General features: G+C 35.4%; 1 protein-coding gene across 1 annotated transcript; it reads left to right on the top strand.

The window, feature by feature from the left end:
* The first annotated feature begins 916 nt into the window (after window positions 1-916).
* Window positions 917-19,663, top strand: LOC112652303 (sulfotransferase 1B1). Its single transcript, XM_025435825.3, has 8 exons — window positions 917-1,194; window positions 5,168-5,362; window positions 5,849-5,977; window positions 8,045-8,142; window positions 10,202-10,328; window positions 11,385-11,479; window positions 15,241-15,421; window positions 19,436-19,663. The coding sequence occupies exons 2-8, from the start codon at window positions 5,215-5,217 to the stop codon at window positions 19,546-19,548; spliced, it is 891 nt and encodes a 296-aa protein (XP_025291610.1). The 5' UTR covers window positions 917-1,194; window positions 5,168-5,214; the 3' UTR covers window positions 19,549-19,663.
* The last annotated feature ends 1,066 nt before the right edge of the window (window positions 19,664-20,729 follow it).

The raw sequence follows: 20,729 nt of genomic DNA, 5'->3' as shown, positions 1-20,729 counted from the left end.
ATCTCGATGCTTTCCAGATTTGTGTGCATGATGCACTGAGGATTATGGTCCATTATACAGGCAACAAAATACAACTATACCATACCCTGAAGAGAAACATTTTTTCTCCATGTTCTCTCACACACTCCTACCCTTCATACAAACCAAGAATGAAATAACTCCAGCTCTCCAAGAAAACCAGGAATCTGTTGGGAACATATTTTAAAGACACAAATGCATTTTTAAAATGAACTTAAAGATCTGTAAGTAAAGTGGAGGATCTTAAAACAATTTGGATTAATTGAAATTCAATTCAAAAATTGAATTTCCCAGATCTGCAGAGGTATAATCTCCAGGGGAAGGGCTTGGTGGTTATAGCCATATCTGACTTGTTAAGAGCCCTTAGCTAAAGGATTGAACAGCAACTGACCATAAAAGAATCTCACAGGTAGCTGAGATAACAGGGGTAGAGAACAGGAGCATATTTCTGGGGCAAAGTTTCTTCTCCTCCATACACAAGCTTCTTGTTTAATCCTTCTTTGTGTGTATATGTGACTCAGCATGCAAAAAAAAAAAAAAAAAATACTGAGAGGTTATAGAAATGATTAGAGTGACAGAAACAATGGATCTCCCCTGTTTCTGCTTGCTAAAATTATTTAGTATTATCTTTAGTAAATGTTTGTATATATTTGCCCTTTCTAAGACATTAGAACTTAGGTTTCTTCCAGATGAACACACACACACAATGACTTTTCATTGTTAATAGTTAAAAGACATTCTTATAAACTGCAGAGGAGCAACAGGCTTCCATACACTGATGCTTCAGATTCTTCCCCTGTGCATTTCTCTCAGACCCTTTGAAGCCTTCTAGAACCTTCAAATCCAGGCAATCTGACTGTGCTTACTACTGGCCACCACCCTGATCCATTTCCTTCTCAGTGCTTCCTGGCTCTGCCAGCTGTTGAAACAGCAGTGCCTGCCTCTGTGTGTACCTGTGTTTAGTTCACACTTTTTGTGTCTTAACTGCCTGTCAAGTCACCGAGTGCTGCATCCAGATCAAATCCTGAACTTACTCTTTTTCCTGGAGATAGAATTGAGCCTCCTCAGATTCCCCTGGCCCCGTCCTCCTGGGACTACCATCAGCTCCCAGGGTTCTTGTCAACACCAGCACCATTGACTGAACGTGAAAACTGAAAAAGGAAATTAAATTGTGAGGTAAAATTTGCTTTTTAAAATCTCTTTTCTGGAAGTTTTTGTCTGACATCTGCAGAGCATTGGGCTTCTCCCATGATTCCCATTTTGAACACATGTTTGCAATTTAAATGTTTTTGCCTAATTCCAGTTTTCCCAAAGGAAACTTGGTATTGTTGTTTATGCTATGCACAATCTCTCAGGCTTCCCATGATCACTTTTATTTTTCTAGGTTCAATTGGACTTTACTGAAGCATTGGGGGTCTTCTTATGAAACTGTAAGCTTCATAAGGGAATAAAGCTGGACTTTATTAAGGTGAAACTAATGGAAGAAATACTTTTTTCATTAAAAGAACCACTAGGTTTTAATGTCCGATATTTCAGTTAGTTTTTCCTATGAAGGATGTTGCTTTTCATTTTTTTCTTGTTTACCATTGATCTTTTTAAAAGCCAATTCTGGACATTTTAATGTTCAGCTAGGAGGACCCGTGGTATCATGTAGACTATCATATATAACCACATTATATTGTTACTTTTTGGTAGAATTTGAGATTTTTTTAAAGATTTTATTTATTGAGACTGAGAGAGCACAAGCAGGGAGGAGTGGGAGAAGCAGGCTCTCAGTGAGCAGGGAGTCCTATGCGGGGCTGGATCTCAGGACCCTGGCATTACCCTAAAAGACTTTTTAAAGAGATTTTATTTAGTTATTTGAGAGAAGAGAGAAACAGAGAGAGTGGGCAGAGAGGGAGAGTGAGAAAGAGAAGTTAACACCTCTGAGCAGAAAGCCCAACATAGGACTTCATCCCAGGACTCTAAAATCATGACTTGAGCCAAAGGCAGACATTTAACCAGTTGAGGCACCCAGGTGCCTCAGGATTTAAAAGATTTTTATAAACTAATTTTTATAATTTTAAATATCACTCATAAACCATCTTCCAGGGTATCTGGCTCAGTGACATTAGTTATGTTATGTCTTATAGCCTTACCCGTGGGCATCCATCTGCCCATGTAATTCTGAACTCATCATCATCCATGGGTCAAAATGAGAAGTGCAAGTCAGGATTACTACTCCTAGATTCCTGAATTGGTTACACCCTTTCCTAGATGTGACTAGGATGTATTGAGAATCAGCTGCCTTATTTTCATCTTGTTACTCACATCCATGCTTCTCTGACAACATTTTTGCAGCATGAAAAGTCAGGTTTTTGTCAGAGGAAGTTTGCTTTGTCAAAGTAAAACTTCTTTATGAATTGCGAATGTCCTCATTTGGATAAGAGAAAATCACGGAGACTTTGACTCAGTTTCAGGCCCACCCATGCAAGATTCATGGTATGAGCAAATAAGTGTGTAGAGCTGGGAAAACTCGTCTATTTCTAGTTACCACTCACTTGTTGTGTATCTCTGGGCAAATTCTGAACTTGTTCCTTAACTTCATCCACAAAATGAAAGTAAGACTTATCATCAGCGTGGGTAGCCCAGTCAATACAATTTATTTTCTAGAAGATGTAGATTCATTTTGATAAATCACTTATACACACCCTATATTGTTAGAGAGCAGATGAAAGTGGTCTAAAGTCATGCTTCCCACATTTCCTTGTGTATACAATTACTCGGGGACTTTGCTGAAATATAAATTCTGATTCTGGATTGGGGCCTGAGATGCTGCATTTCTAACAAGCTCTCAGGTGTTGTCAGTATTACATGATGTTTGTACATGAACTGTATTTGAATAGCGATTGTGAATTAATCATATAAATATAAAACTATAGTACAAATAAATCAAAATTAATAAAGAAATAAAAAAGGATGAGTGAAGACATGAATGGACCCAGGAATGATGTTATAAATGTATAAAATAATGTTAACCACCTACTAGGTGGGGAGCAGATTTATTCATAGGATTTGTAGCAGACAGTATAGGAGATGGGGTGAGTTCAGGGTGGTGTGGCCATACATGAGTAGATAGTATAAGAAGGGGAACTGTGTCCTCAATATTTATTTGCTTTTCCCTATTAATCTGTATGCATTATAAGAATTGGTCAGTGCACCACAAAATTTTATATTCTGGAGCCAGAGAAGAAAAAGAGAGCCTCACTTACTTTCCTCAATTAATTTAGAACATATAAGCATTCAAATGTTATTTGGGCTCAATATTTACCTTTGTATAATCTGGGAAGAAACAATTAGGTAAGAAATTAGTAGACCAAAATGTTTCAAAGAAAACTGTTTCATTTATTGTATGTAACTCAGGTCTAATATCCACATATACCATGTTGACTTCCATTGTCACTCATTCCTATGTATATATCCAAACTGGGAAGTAACACTATCCTCAAGGTCTTAGAAGATTCTGGACACTTGGGTGGCTCAGCGGTTAAGCATCTGCCTTTGACTCAGGGTGTGATGTCAGGGGTCCTGGGATCAAGTCTCGAATTGGATTCCCCTCAGTGAGTCTGCTTCTCCCTGTGTCTCTCAGGAATAAATTTTAAAAATATATTTTTAAAAATTAAAAAAAAATGTATCTTAGAAGATTCTAAGTGGGACATGCAGATTCAGTCATTCATTCATTCAGTTCATTCAGCATCTACTTCATTCCCAGAGCAGAGCTTACTGACTCAATTTCACTTCTTTCCACTTCCTGCTCCTTACAAAATATTTATGGGATAAAATTATTTATAGATATACATTTAAGAATGTCTGGTTAAAAAAAAAAAAAAAAAAAAAAAAAAAAAAAAAAAAAAGAATGTCTGGTTAGCAATGTTTGAAGTCTAGAGATAGATTTTACTAGCAGCTGTAAGAGTTCATCTAAGATACTATATAATTCAGATTGTTGTTAATTCAAACTCTATTTGTATGTAGTATATATTGTGTGTTATTGTTAATTGACAGATTCTCAAAACTAAATGGACCAGTAGGTTATAAAGGATCCTATAACTTCTACATTTTACATTTCCTTCTATTTCTGGGATGTTTATATTCTGTGTTGGGAAGGGTGAGACGGTTGTGAAATGAGAAACAGTAGTAAAAGCAAAGTTAGAGTTTCACATCAGTGGAGATGAAGTGGAAAAAATAAACAATGAATAGCTCTCCAGGATCGTCAATTTTATGTCAATTTGATTGGGCCACAGAGAGCCCAGATATTTGGTCAAATATTATTCTACATCTGTGAGGGTATTTTTGGATGAAATTAACATTTAAATTGGTAGGCTGAATACTTCAGATTGCCCTTTCTAATGTGAATGGACCTTATCTGATCTGTTAAAGCCTGAACAGAACAAAAAACTGACCTTCCTGGGAATGAGGAAGAATTCATCCTGCCTGACTTTGAATTCAGACATCAGTTTTTTTCTGCCTTCACACACAAACTGAAGCACTGGTTATTCTTGAGTCTCAAACTTGCTGGCCTTCAAATTAGAACTAAACCATTGAGTTTCCAGTTTGCTATCTACCGATCCAGGGGCTTTTCAGCCTTCATAAAAATTGCACGAACCAATTCTTCATAATAAATTCTCTCTCTCCAAATATGTATATATAATATATATCAGAGAACTGAGAATAATGATATAGTCTCCTCCCAGGACTCAAAATTTTTGGAAGACTTAGCAGAGCAAGAAGATTCTAATTCAGAGATAGTATTATTAGTATAATTATGATTAGAAGAGTTACTAATCAAAGAGTTGGCAAAGCAATTTTTATTACAATACATATGTATATTATATAAAATATATAATATATATAATATATGTGTATGTGTGTGTTCTAAGATGTGCAGTTTCATTTCTTTAAAAAGCTTCCAGTAGAGACCTTTGTACTGCTTGTCACTGAGCCAGTTGCTGCTCTTGCAATCTACAGCTTTACACTCACAAAACTGCCCTTTGTATTTAGATCTCTGCATGCTGAGTTAAAGGCCAATTTCACTTTGTATGGAGTAGCAGTGTTTTAATAGCATTAGTTACTAAGCTGCTGATTTTTATTTTCTTTATTTTCCTATGATCAGATTGTCAGAAAGTATTCTGTTAAGTATTTGTACAATTTGGTACAAAAATGATTTCGCCAAAAGATTTTCTGAGAAAAAATCTGAAGATGATTCACGGCTATCCCATAATCTATACTTTTGCAAACAACTGGGAAAATATTGAACAATTCCACAGCAGACCAGATGATATCATAATAGCCACTTACCCCAAATCAGGTGAGTTTTGTGGTCTGACAGATGCAGATCTGGCTTCAGTATTAGTTTCCTGAAAAATCAACTTCTGTATAAAATCAGTAGCATACTAAATAAAATTAATATTCCTATCAGCAAGTCTAGTCATGTATTTTGAATATATTTAAAAAATTTTTTTTTATTTATTTTATTTATTTATGATAGGCACACAGTGAGAGAGAGAGGCAGAGACATAGGCAGAGGGAGAAGCAGGCTCCATGCACTGGGAGCCCGACGTGGGATTCGATCCCGGGTCTCCAGGATCACGCCCTGGGCCAAAGGCAGGCGCTAAACCGCTGCGCCACCCAGGGATCCCTATTTTGAATATATTTAAAATGAGCATTTGGGGCACAGAAAGGATAATTGCAGAATTAAGTTTCTAATAGAATGCATTCAGATGGCAGACTACCTGTAGGTACTTTTCCCCCCAGATTCAAGTGATGGGTACAAAAACGTTGTCTTTCACCACAGGTACCACCTGGGTTAGTGAAATTGTAGACATGGTTCTGAATAATGGAGATGTTGAAAAATGTAAGCGGGATTTTATAACAGTTAAAGTTCCAATGTTGGAAATGGCTGTCCCTGGACTAAGAACTTCAGGTAATTTTAAACCACCTGGGAATTACAATTTTATAATATTATTTATACAGCATATGAATTATTGTATTTGTGATTTTCATTCAAAGAAAATAGAGTCAATTTGGTAATAAAATAGAAGTTTGGAAGCAGTACAGTCACCAAAACGTATTGATAAACTGTAGTTTAATTTATGCATATCCAGGTATGATGACCTAAGATGAAAGAGTTTTGTTGTAGAAAATAACTAAAAATTTGGATGATAATTTTTAAAGTGTTCTTATCTATCAAATTCTACAGAACAAAAGTCAATAAAAGATAAAGATATCAGGAAAACTTCATTTAAAAAATGTAAAAGTTCATGTCATGGGCATTGAGACATAGTGAGTTGTGGAAGACAATGATTTCTCATTTCCACATGCTGGGTAAAGTGGCTGTAGCTACCAGGTCAGAAGTGGCATAATAAAATAGTTGGTGGAATTTTATAATTAATGTATAATTAATGTTTCCAGATAAAATTTTTCAGAAAAAATTCAAGATACCAAATTAAATTTGAAATTCAGATAAGTAGCTATCTTATTTAGCAAAAGTATATCCTAAACATTGCATGGATGATACTTACACTAAAATGTATCTGTTGTTTATCTGAAATTCAAATTTAACTAGGATTTTTTATTTTTATTTCCTAAACCAGGCAACCCTATCCACATTATAATTAAGAAATTCTTCCTAATACAACTGCGTGCTACACATTGTTCTCTACAGAACATTGATTGGTAATGAAATGAGCTACACCCCAGCTCTTGTGAAATCTCCATTCTAGTGTGTGTTTGGGGTGCAGGTGGGGATGGAGAAGAAGCATGGGAGCTGACAAAAAACAAAAAATAAATAGACTATAAAACAAAAATGAGCATTATATAGAACATTGTCAAAAGATGTTTTAGTAGAGACTGAGTGGCTTTTTGGCATATGTAATAACTTTTTGTGAATAAGTGCAGTATAAGATTGTTTTGAGTGAGTCAGATGCAGTTTTAAGCAGGTGTGCCTTTGTATGCAAAAGGTGGAAAGATAAAGTAGGATTAACAGGTAATCTAGATGTTAGACTAGATGTAAGTAATATTGCAAAAAAAAATGCATAGGACACTAAGAGTTATTGGATATGAAACCTGGAGGAGATTTTAGGTGTTGGTGACTCTATATCATATAACATCATTAAGAGATATATCTAAGATATAATAAAGGCTACTGAGTGCATTAAAAGAATAGTAAATTAAAATGGTTGGTCCCGCTCATCTAATCTATGTCAGGAATTCTGAGTGTGCCTTTATCCCAGAAGTGCCTTCAGACTAACCAAGTCACTTATATATTTGTGAGATTCGGGCCTCTGGAATCATCCTAGCTCTGAATAGACAAAATAAATGGATATTCTCTGTCTCGGGGAAGTTCACATATCCCTTATCCAAAGACTTGATTTGAAACAAAGTTCTCCCACATATTAGTTGTATGCCTTTGGTGAGTTCACTTAACACCTAAAAATTATACAACATTTTTATTTTGCACATATGTACACATGGCACATAAAGGAAATAATGAAAAAATGCAGGTGCAGCAGCTGATGCTCTACAGATGCAACACCATTTATACCATAACACCAGATACAAACAATAGCTGATATGAGAAAGAGTAGGAATCCATATCTCTTTCATTTGAGATACAGAAACTATTTTCATGATTATTTGTAATAATTCAAGGTATGATAAAACTCCAAATTGCTAAAGCTGATACTATTACTCCTCATTCTAGAGGTGGAGAAAGTGAGATACAGAGACTAGCAATCTTTCGAATGTCTCACAATGAGTAAGTAAGTGACAGATTTAGGATTTGAACCCAAGGAGGCTAACCTCACAACCATGCCCTTAACTATTATGCAATATTGCATCCTCAAATCCAGATAAACACTGTGTGATTGGTTCAAAATCTAGCAGCATTATATACTGCTCAAAAATATTTTAAAAGGTTAGAGAAAATCAGGAAATTGCTGGCTCCTTGAGAACTCTAATGTATCTATATACCAAACTAAAATTTTCCCAGGAATAGAACAGTTAGAGAAGAATCCATCACCACGGCTTGTGAAGACACATCTACCAATTGCTCTTCTTCCTAAGTCTTTCTGGGAGAACAACTGCAAGGTACACTCTACACTAGAAGTCTTTTTTTTTTACTGTGACCCTCTCTATCCCTTTACTCATGCATGTAGTAAGTGATTGTTCACATTTTTGTTTGTTGAGAACTACATAAGAAAGTGTTTGAATTAAAAATATATATTTCAGGCAACTTACATAATCAAGTTTGCCAAAGGTATATAGCAACAGGATCCCCATCTTAGCACTGTATTGCTACTGTTTTTCCCCAAATATCCCTAGATATTCTGGCCTTCTCTGAAAACTCAATATAAAGATGTCAGTTCTTGTTTGATAAAATTCTCCAGTGAAACATTTGTGCCTGATTATTTGCTTCTGGGGAACTTTTAAATGTGAAATTGAATTTCTTCAGTAATTGTGGGGCTATTCTGATTATCTATTTCAACTTTTGCTGTTTTTGATGTATGAGGAATTCTAAGCTGTTGAATTTTGTTTTTGTTTTGTTTTTTAATTTTTTATTTTTATTTATTTTTATTTATTTATGATAGTCACACAGAGAGAGAGAGAGAGAGAGAGAGAGGCAGAGACACAGGCAGAGGGAGAAGCAGGCTCCATGCACTGGGAGCCTGACGTGGGATTCGATCCTGGGTCTCCAGGATCGCGCCCTGGGCCAAAGGCAGGCGCTAAACCGCTGTGCCACCCAGGGATCCCTAAGCTGTTGAATTTTGTAATGAAAAGTGTTTCATAACTTTCTCCCTTTTTCTAAAGATTTTATTTATTTATTTGAGTGAGAGAGAACAAGGTGGGGAGGAGCAAAGGGAAAGAGATAAGCAGACTCTCCACTGAGCTGGGAGCCTAATGCAGGTCTCCATCCCAGGACTGTGGGATCATGACTTGAGACCAAGGCAGATGCTTTACCAACTCAACCACACAGGCACCCCCATATATCTATTTTTATTCTTTCTTTGAACAGACTATTTTTACAACAATTTTACTTTTAGAACAGTTTTAGATTCACAGCAAAATCGAGTGGAAGGCAAAGAGATTTCCCATATATCCCCTGCCCCTACGCATGCATAGTTACCTATCAACATCCCCCACCAGAGTGGTATACATTTGTTAAAACTGATGAACCTACACATCATTATCACCTAAAGTTCATAGTTTACATTAGGGTTCACTCGGTCTTGTGGGGTTTGGACAAATGTATAATGAAAACGTAGACCATTATAGTATCATTCTGTGTAATTTTGCTGTCCTAAAAATCTTCAGTACTTCACCTATTCATCCCCCTCTCCTCCCAACCTGACAACCACCGATCTTTTTAATTGCCTTCATGGTCTTGCCTTTTCCAGAATGTCACATAGTTAGAAACATACAGTATGTAGTTTTTCCAAATTGCATTCTTTCACTTAGTAATATGCATTTAAGTTTCCTCCGTGTCATTTCATGGCTTGATAGCTCATTTGATTTTAGTGCATAATATTCTACTGTCTGAATGTATCCTAGGTTATTCATTCATTTACTGAAGGACATCTTGGTTCCCCTCACATTTTGGCGATTATGAATAAAACTGCTATATATATCCACTTGCAGGTTTTTGTGTGGAGCTTATTTTTCAACTTTGGATAAATGCTAAGCAGTGTGACTGCTGGATTGTAGGTAAAACTATGCTTAGCTTTGTAAGAAACTGCCACAATGTCTTCCAAGGTACCATTTTTGCAATCCCACCAGCAATGAATTAGAGAGCTCCGGTTGCTCAACATCCTCACCAGGATTTGGCGCCAGTTATCTGGATATTGGTCATTCTAATAAGTATGGAGTAGTGTCTCACAGTTGCTTTAATTTTCACTTCTCTGATATATGATGTGGAACATCTTTTCATACTCATTGTAATTTTAGTGGCTATCAGATTTGATGTGAAACCTATTTTTTCTTGATATTAGTTATTTGTGTCTTCTCTTTTTTCTTTGTCTTGCTAGATGATTGTCAAGTTTGTTCATTTTTTTTTAAAGACAGCTTTCTGTTTCATTAATTCTAATTTTTCCTATTTTTAACTTTGTGGATTTCAAATCCACGTGGTTTTCTTTTTTTTTTTTCTCTGTAGATGATTTATTTGGCTCGAAATGCCAAGGATGTTGCAGTCTCATATTATCATTTTGACTTAATGAATAATTTGGAACCTGCCCCTGGTCCCTGGGAGGAGTATTTGGAGAGATTCATGACTGGAAATGGTAGGTAGGCCCGGGCTTGAAATTAGTAAGTTTTCTTTTTAATAATACTAATAACTATTATGGGTGTGACTTTTCCTACCAAAACACTTTTCTGGACGCCTGGATGGCTCAGCAGTTGAGCATCTGCATTCAGCTCAGAGCATGATCCCAGATCCAGGGATCCAGTCCCTTGTCCGGTCCCCTGCAGGGAGCCTGCTTCTCCCTCTGTCTAGGTCTCTGCCTCTCTCTCTGTGTCTCTCATGAATTACTAAATAAAATATTTAAAAATATATATTTAGGGGAGCCCTGGTGACTTAGTGGTTTACACCCTGGGCTGAAGCGCCACCTTCAGCCCAGGGTGTAATCCTGGAGACCTGGGATCCAGTCTCATGTCCGGCTCCCTGCATGGAGCCTACTTCTCCCTCTGCCTGTGTCTCTGCCTCTCTCTCTGTGTCTCTCATGAATAAATAAATAAAATCTATCAAAAAAATAATAAAAAAATAAAAAAATATATTTTAAAAACCCAAAACACATTTCTAAGCCAGTAAAAAGCACATTTAAATAACATTTAAATAATTAGATCAACTATCTAATATTTTACTATGACATTAATACATAAATTTGGTATTTAACATGGACTTAATGAAAATATTCTCAAATGTCTTTTTCAGTTACTAGAAATCCATTCTCATTTCCTGCTTACAATGCAAATTGTTTAAGTTGTCCAAATCTTGGTTAGATCTGTTATACATATATTTATAATATTTAGATAAATAGTTAATACGAGTACTTAGTAGAATTGTTTCCTCCCATGTGAGGCGAAGTAAAATTCATATGGAGGCCAATGTATTTTCAATTGAAATGCTTCCTTTGTACTTTATTATTTTTTTGTACTTTATAGTTTTTAATCTAACTACATCCATAAATGGTTGATTATATACATTTTAATTGGCCTTATATATTCAGTTTCCATGATTATTAATTCTACAAAATATTTGTACAATTTGGCTTACTATTTAGAAATAAATATTCAATTTGATGAATGCTTACAGTAATAGACTATTTCTCTGGTTTTAGTGGCCTATGGTTCCTGGTTTAATCATGTTAAGAGCTGGTGGAAGAAAAAGGAAGAACATCCAATACTTTTCTTGTACTATGAAGATATGAAAGAGGTAAAATGGTAGAAATCATTTTGAGTAATTGCCCCAATACATCCTGGGGTAAAGTGTTAATAAATATTTCCATTTAATCTGTGGAGTTAAAAAAAAAAATGTTGTGATTATTTTGCCTCTTCATGCCTGCATATCCAAATCTTGCTAAGATCGTTAGTGATTTCTAATGGTGAAATCCATGACATTTTTATCTTCTTATACTTTTTAACCATTGTGTTTATGAGCACCTTCTGTTGTTGAAATTCTTTCCTACATTTAATAGGTTATTATGCTCTCTTGGCTCCTGTAGATTTCCATCTGTTACTTAGCTTTCTTTGTAAGCTATTTGCTACATTTTGGAGATCATACCCATGCCTACAGTTACAAAAACTCTTTGTGTGCTAATGACCCCCCAAAATTCCATTTTATTTATTTATTTATTTTTATTTTTTTTAAGATTTTATTTATTTATTCATGATAGACACAGAGAGAGAGAGAGAGAGAGAGAGATTGAGAGAGAGAGAGAGAGGCAGAGACACAGGCAGAGGGAGAAGCAGGCTCCATGCAGGGAGCCCGACGTGGGACTCCATCCGTGGTCTCCAGGATCGTACCCTGGGCCAAAGGCAGGCGCTAAACCGCTGCACCACCAGGGATCCCTAAAATCCCTTTTTAATTTCTACCCTAATTCAGACCCAGGCTTTTATTTAAATGATCCTTAAATTTAACACATTCAAAACTAAACTCATCTTGCTTCTCTGTCTCTAACATGTAATCCTTTTCTTCTTTTATTCTCTCTTTGGTTAATGATGTTATTCGTCCATTAATTTTCTTTTTTTTCCTCTAAATTTTTATATAAATTTTGGTTAGTTGACATGCAGTATAATATTGGTTTTAGGTGTAGAATAAAGTAATTCATCACTTACATACATATTCATTAATTTTCAAAATCTGAAAATACATTGTCTTCATTGACTTTATACAGTGGATATAGCTCCACTATCTTATGGACATCTCATTGGTTCACATGCCCTACTTATTATAATTTTCTTTTTTTAAAATTTTTTTTTAATTAATGATAGTCACAGAGAGAGAGAGAGAGAGGCAGAGACATAGGCAGAGGGAGAAGCAGGCTCCATGCACTGGGAGCCCAATGTGGGATTCGATCCCGGGTCTCCAGGATCGCGCCCTGGGCTAAAGGCAGGCGCCAAACCGCTGCCCCACCCAGGGATCCCTATTATAATTTTCAAATGTGTTCCTCTCTTTTATTCTCCTACTAGTTTGGGGATTCATCAGCATTCATCTGTTTCCTACATGACCTAGTAGCAGTTCAAATACTTCTGCAAAGTTCCAGGCCTATTCTGAGGCCATTTTACTTAAATTTGGCAAACACACACACACACACACACACACACTCCTGAGAAATATCATTCTTGTAACTACATTCACAGTACAGAATATAGCACCTTACACATGCATCATAGAATCACTTGTATGAATAATTAATTGCTTGAAAGAATAAATAAATGAATGAGCAGTAACAACAAACATTTTAGAGACATCAATCTTACTTTGCATAACAAAAATCATGTCGCAGGTAAAATTTCCATTGATCCAAGTATTTCTGAGAAACCCCCAGGACATTCTCACATTTTAACAAAAAGAGTCTATGAATTTTTCTGCCCTGCCCAGGATCCCATCTTCCATCACACTTGTTTATAGCCCATAGAGAATCTACGGCCTAAACTTTACTACTGCCCATTTATACAGGGCTTGAGGCAATTAATTTCCAATTTGCTGGCAATATGCAGCTGTGAAACAGAAGAGGTTTTCTGAAAACACTTTTTATAAGTGGTAATATCCCTTGAGTATTTGATTAGCCAGAATTAAGTCATGAATTCTTCATAAGGAGAAAACTGTCCTGTACTATCTTTCTTTACTTCCTAGACACAAGAGTAGCCCTTAATAACTTTATGAAAAGAGCAATTTTAGCTTCTAGGTATAGTCCCTTTCCTCCATAGGATGGGGAAATACACTTTCTGGGCCTACTTGGTATTTGCATTCTGTTTCTGACATCATGCTATCCCCTATGTGACACTCATGTCAACCATTTCTCTCCTTATTCAGCTAAAATGCATTATTCAAATCCACTCATTCATACTGATTTACAGTCTGGCCCAATCAGCTTTATAAGCATATCTAGATATTTTGAAACCCACTCAAACCTGTTAAGTTCATCATACTTAATAGATGGTCTTTTTCTCCTGTCATACAGTCAGTTTTAGGCAATGTTATATAAAGAAGTTTAACAATAATAGAATAAGATTATAATTACATATCAATAATAAAATTCAAGGAGAACCCTAATAATTTACATTGGTTTATGAGCATCTGCATAATTTCTCAATCAATGCAGTGAAAGAGAAATACAGCAGAAGGAGATTCAGTAGTCACCATACTCTACTTTCATTTCTACAGCTCTATAAACTAACAAGCATTGATACTTTGGCAGTGGCCATATTATTCTCCAAACACTTGGAATCCCTAATAGAAATTGTTCTCTTTTTGCCTATCTGTGGTTTTCCTAATACCAGTATTAACTTTTCTTTGGCTTTTTCCCCACTATCATCATTTCTGACCTTTTACTTATTCCAAGCACTGACGTCCCTTAATTAGTCGGCTCATTCTGCTCTTATCAAGGTCTGAGACATAATATTTTGCCAGAACTTTCCTTGTAGGGAACTCCCTACCAAAACACACATATGTGTATACATGAGCACACACATAGTTAATGACATATTATTAAATGATGTTTCTTCCCTGAATAAGAGATAAAGCCCAAATCCTTCACAGGACATCCAAGGATTTTTCTCATTTTTACCCCAACTTATCTTTCCAGTTTTATAGCCTCTCTTACTTGTATGAACAACTCAAATCTAACTTCAACCACTTTGTGTTTTTTTCCTCCCTTCAACATATTATGAGACCCTGTACCTCCAAGAATTTTGACTATTTCTGTACTAAAAATTCACTCTCCAACAACTCAGCAGACTACATATCGTGGTAAATTCTGACTCACCTTTTTCAATTCAGCTTAGATATCACCTTATCAATATATTTCTAGACATATCCATATAGAGTTTAGTTTAACCTCCTAAAATTTACAAACATCAAGTTTATGTCATTTGAATCTGGAAAATTGGGGCACTTGAGTGGCTCAGTGGTTAAGCATCTGCCTTTGGTTCAGGTTGTGATCCTGAGGTCCTGGGATCAAGTCCCACACTGAGCTCCCTGCAGAGAGCCTGCTTCTCCCTCTGCCTATGTCTCTGCCTCTCTCTGTGTGTCTCTTATTATAAGTAAATAAAATCTTAAAAAAAAATAAGAATCTGGAAAATTATTTATTTCTCAGATTTTGTTCTTTTTATCCCCAACAGTTAATGAATTACTTAGGTCTTTATATCTTTGCATCTTTGTTGGAGTTTTTTAAAAAATATTGTTAATATTTAGCCCAAGCTTTGTTCTTATTCTACTTTTGATATAAGCTAAAAATATGAAACTTGGAATAAACAAAATATTTCATCTATTTTTGCCAAATATAAATTATGGATGTTTTCAGTTTTATGATTAATTTTTTAAAAACTATTGATGACCCAACAAAATATGGATTGGATATTCAGAACCAACATTTAAGAAAACAGATTATAAATATTATAGTTTTCACAATATGCTAATGATATGTTAATGATTTATCGTTTTCTTGGGTATGTCTCTTTATCCACTGATAGAATCCAAAGCGGGAAGTCCAGAAGATTGCTAGATTTCTAGAGAAGAATTTGAATGATGAAGTCTTGGATAAGATAATTCATCACACCTCATTTGAAATGATGAAGGACAATCCTCTGGTGAATTATACACATCTACCAAGTACAGTGATGGATCATAGCAAATCATCTTTTATGCGTAAAGGTAAATACTTTGCCTAGTTTAATTTCCCTTTTCACTTTCTTCTGAATTACTCTAAAATGAGGATTAGTTTTGTGACCTCTAACAATTACTTAGCCAGTTTGGGTACCAATTTCTTCATCTCTAATATAAGGACACTAAAACTACCTACCACAAAAAGTTGCTGAACTAGATTAGAAATGACTAAGGAAATAATGCATTATGAACTTGTTATCTGAATACCTTGAATATTTGATGCATGTTTATTTTTCTATTTACTGTGCTACTAAATGAGAGTAGTTTTGTCAATTCTGATGTGAGTCATTCCAAAATTGTTATTCCTAAATCTTAAATCTTTGCCTAAATAAGCATAGGCTTCCCTCTTCTCCTCAGTGATAAATTAATGTCACTCAATACAGGAATATTTCCTTTAAAGACTTCATATCACTTAGAGAACAGTGGTCACTTTGTTAAGGATTCACCAGGAGAAATCACTTTTTTTACCCTATTTTGCTCCCTAAAAATGCTGTCTGAATTATAGGAAACATGGAATCTAAATTTAACTTAAAAAGATAATAGAGGAATATGGCATTTGATATTGATTCCACTGATGCAAATCCTGCATATTGTGGCTTATTGTGTATGATTTGTGTCAACAATGTTTTATTAATGATAAAAATAATACATTTAACAAATTATTAACTTAGAAACAAATTTGGGAAGTTATCCATCTAATAATGTCACCCTCTGTTTTCAATATTCTTTATTGAAGTAGAGACAAAAGGGATAGAATTTCAATTGGTGTGCTACAAAGTAAACATAACCCTAAAAATGTACTGTACATATGAACATATGGCTGAAAACCCTTGATTTTCTTTTTTTTTTTTTTTTAAAACCCTTGATTTTCAAAAAAAGTTATATGGTTAAATTTTTTCTAAAATATTTTTCTACATTACTTCTCAAAATAGCAAACTGCCCTAGTGCTTTCAAATTGTTCTTTATTTTCAAAAACATTGCACTTAACTTTTCACAACTAACCTTCAGTATAAGAAAGTAAAGTTTTCATTGTAAATGGTGTCTAAAACAAGACTGATGCTCACATGCACATATTTTGCTGGTAGAAAAAAATCAGGGAAAAAAAAAAAAAACCTTTATTAAATAAGGCAAATTCTCATTTTGTCAGATTATCTGAATGTAACTTTCAGAAGGGTTTCATTCCCAGTCATGTGAAAATTGATACCACTCCATGATATTTCATTAGGGCATAGAGTTAGATGAAACAAGTTCAGTATCTGGATTCTATGGTTTCTTAAACTTCAAGCAGAAAAGAGTCCATTTGAGTCTCATAAGAGAGACAGTCTCTACATCCCCTCCAGAAGTGGAAAAAAAACATACCTTTTGTAGTCAGATTGATCTGCAATTTGTCCAGGCTGTGCCACTCCCTGAATCTATGACTTTGAATATGTTTATTCAATCTGTCAAACATCTGCTTACATCACTGAAAATATGGAGAAAGTAACAAGATCTCTGGCATAAGTTTTGGGGGAGGATTATGGTAAATAACATGTAAGCATTTCAAATATTTTTTCCCACCATAAGTAATACATTAAAAAGTAGCAAGTCTTATTAGTCTAAATAGTTCGAGATTTGTTTACCCGTTTATTCATTCATGCACTCAACAAACATGTAAAGAATGGCCATTTATTCATTCATTTATGTATAGGAAACACTTCATGAACACCTGCATGCAGCACATATTTCCTAGAACATGCAAGGATGAATGACACATACATTTGCTTTAAGAAGCTCGCAATGTAATGAGAGAGGCATGCATGTAAATGGATGCTAACCAGGGTTCAAAGTGATATATGAACAAAGGGCTGGGTACACTCAGTCTGGAAGGATGCCATGTTGGCTAAATCAATGTCATAATTTAGTCACACAATAGTAAAAGTCGTAGGGAGAGGATAGATGATGTCCAGTGTTTATACTTATGTTCCACATTGCAACAAAACAGAAAAATCTAGGCTTTAGCCAGCATTTACTTAATCAAAAAAAAAATTATACTTCCCTTACTCTTGTGAAGCAAATGTGTTTGTGTATATTATATAATTAATAGAAAATCATTGGAATACTTCATATATGACTCTTGATTGTTTAATTTGTGCTTTTTGTATTTACTGACATCTTTACAGATGGACTACTTCAAATATACACTACTGTCACATTTCAAAGAGCTCTTACCATCTGGTAAACACAGAAAAAAATATAATAACCAGGAAACAACATTGTTTATGGGGCTGTTTTTCATTAAAAGATTTGAAATCTTCATCAAGCCATCATGGATTAATGAAACTTGCAATTCAACAGGACATATTTTATATTTCATAAAATAACAAAACAAATGTTTATCTCCAGGCACACTTGCAGTGCATTAAGAATTTTTCAAATATTTATAAGCATCCAAGTATAAGAAATTTTTTTTTTCAAGTATAAGAAATTAAAAGCAAATCTGTTCCCAACAGTTTTGGTTTTGTAGAGATGATTCAGCATTGTTATATGTTTGACTTTAAATGCTATTCATCTCATCTAAAATGCAAATACAGTATAAAAGTCTAGGGAACTGAAATAAAATGGTATCCTTCAAGTATCACACCATCTTTACTAATAAATTCATGGGAAATGATACATCAATTTCCTAGTCATGTATTAATTGTGCTGATGACCAGTCCATTGTATGGTTTTTAAAACTAATTCGTGAAATAAAATCTGTCCTGATCACTGATGGAGTGTCCAACAGTAATCCTATGACCCATGACAAACAGGAACACTAAAACAATCTCTTTCAGGAAACTATTGTATGGTCCATAAGTTTAGATAGGAAAATTAAGCCTTCTCAGTATGTATCTTTAAAAGTCCATCAAAACCATAATGAGAGGGATGCCTGGGTGGCTCAATGGTTGAGCGCCTCCCTTTGGCCCAGGGCATGATCTTGGAGTCCTGGGATGGAGTCTCACATGGGACTCCTTGCAGGGAGACTGCTTCTTCCTCTATGTCTCTGCCTCTGTCTCTCTGTGTCTCTCATGAATAAATATATAATTTTTTTAAAAAAAATTAAAATAAAATAAAAACTTAAAAAAACATAATGAGATATCACCTCCAACCTGTCAGAATGGCTAGTATCAAAAAGACAAAAATAGCAAGTGTTGGTGAGGATGTGGAGAAAAGGAAACACTTGTGCACTATTTGTCCGATGTAAATTGGTACAGTCACTGTGGAAAACAACATGGAAGTTTCTCAAAAAATTAAAAATAGAACTACTCTATAATCCAGCAGTCCACTATGATAACAAAAGTGAAAACACTAATTCAAAAAGATATATGCACCTCTGTGTTCACTGCAAAATTATTTATAATAGGCAAAATATGGAAGCAACCCAAGTGGCCATTGTAGATGAATGGATAAAAAAGATGTGGTATATACACACAAGGGCATACTACTTGCCATAAAAAATAAATAAATAAAACAAAATCTTGCCTTTTGCAACAACATGGATGGACCTAGAAGGTATTATGCTAAGTGAAAGACAAATACCATGCAGTTTCATTTATATGTGGGATCAGAAAAACAAATAAATAAAATGGAAACAGACTCCTAAATACAAAGAACACCCTGATGGTAGCCAGAGGGGAGGGGGGTGGGGAATAAGCAAAATAAGTGAAGGGAATTAAGAGGAACAAACTTCTAGTTAGAAAATAAATAAGTCATGAGGATGCAGAGTACAACATAAGGAATATAGTTAATAATACTGTAATATTACAATATTGTATATCAATTATATTTCAAAAAACAGGTTCTATTTAGCTCTAAGCCACCTTCCTAGATGACAGGAATGACCAATAAAGGGGAAATGACATTTTATAGTATTCAAATACAAGGGAAGTCCTTCTTTAACTCTTTGAAACTTTTCTTTTGGTATACTAGGCTTCCTTCATAATGGAAATATGTTATTCCATATATTTTCTTATTTATTTTTAGGGATTGCAGGTGACTGGAAGAATTACTTCACAGTGGCCCAAAATGAGAAATTTGATGTCATTTACAAGAAGGAAATGTCTGGAACCACCCTTCAGTTTCGCACAGAGATTTAAAGATCCTAGTGACCAATCTGAAGAAGGAAGAACAGAGCTGTAATTTGTTAAAAAGGAGGCCATTAGGCAGTCAAATGGATTTATAAAGAAGGAGAAAATGTGCTTTTAAAATGAATTTGTGTGTGTGTCATTAATCAGGTCTCAATTTTGCTCCTGACTCTGAGCTTCCAAATTCCGTAGGGGTAGGGCCAATTGTTATGTTTTTGTAGGATATTCCTACCTTTTCCTAGACTAGTACAGATAGCAGAGTAAGCACTTATCTTACTCAACCTCTATGTGTTATGACTTAGAATGAAGTTCCCCTTCTATTAACATGGTCCAAGAAGTGTTGTTTACACACTGACACTACATTTCCTAGCTCTGCCCCAATTCCCTTTGCTGAAAACTTGACCCAGGACACTCTGATCCCTGCTGTCTTCTGGGTCTCAAGCTGTTCCCTGAGTCAGAGTTCATCTTCTCGCAGTGCCACTATTTGGATAACACAGCTCATGTCCCAGATGATGGGGCTCAGATTTTGGAAATGTTGTTCCTATATCTAATTTCTAAGCATCAAATTTTTAATTGCTGAGTGTCTAATTTCTGGGTCTCCACAGGTTCTTCTACATTGGTCTCCTGAAGGTTCTTCCATAGGAACTGCAGCTGTGTCTGCTCTGAGAGCCTGGACTGAGGTTGCAACTTGCTTCCTATGGAGAATCCTCCCTGATCTCAACAGCCTCTTCGAAGATTCTGAGAATCACCAATTCCTGTGGTCTGTTCCCAATTGGGGAACTTCAGATACTTCATTTTGTGAATTTGTTTGGTGCAATTTCCCAAACTGGCACCTAAGGGAGACTTTCTGGGCTGAATCTCCACTATGCTCTCTAGACCCCATATCCCTTCTGTGTATTGTCCATATATGTGCCTGTTAGCTTGGGCTCTTTGACGAATGCTTCCTTGGAACATTTGCTTCTCAGCCAGCTTTGTCTTAGAAGTAGTTATCTATCTCCCCATGTGCAGCAAGACCTTTTTGCCTGCAGATCCTACCAGCAAGTGCCAAGTTGTATGCTGTGCTCCCAAACTCAAGCTTGGTTCCAGTGCCCTGGGCCTTATTCTGAAGAAGAGTTCTGACATGTGATAGACCCCCTGAAATAGCTATAATAATTTGGGTGACAGTATTTTTCCTTCACAGGTGAATCTGCAAC

Source organism: Canis lupus, chromosome 13, assembly GCF_003254725.2.
Source record: "Canis lupus dingo isolate Sandy chromosome 13, ASM325472v2, whole genome shotgun sequence".
In the NCBI taxonomy this organism is placed as follows: Eukaryota; Metazoa; Chordata; class Mammalia; order Carnivora; family Canidae; genus Canis; species Canis lupus.
The sequence above is the reverse complement of the archived record's forward strand: the minus strand, read 5'-3'. Positions and strand labels throughout refer to the sequence as shown.

Excerpts from the sequence above, each read along its gene's own strand:
- LOC112652303 (XM_025435825.3), top strand. The coding sequence starts at position 5,215 with ATGATTTCGCCAAAAGATTTTCTGAGAAAAAATCTGAAGATGATTCAC. Across the intron at positions 5,978-8,044 it reads CCCTGGACTAAGAACTTCAG|GAATAGAACAGTTAGAGAAG; the intron begins GTAATTTTAAAC and ends AAATTTTCCCAG. Across the intron at positions 8,143-10,201 it reads TCTGGGAGAACAACTGCAAG|ATGATTTATTTGGCTCGAAA; the intron begins GTACACTCTACA and ends TTTTCTCTGTAG.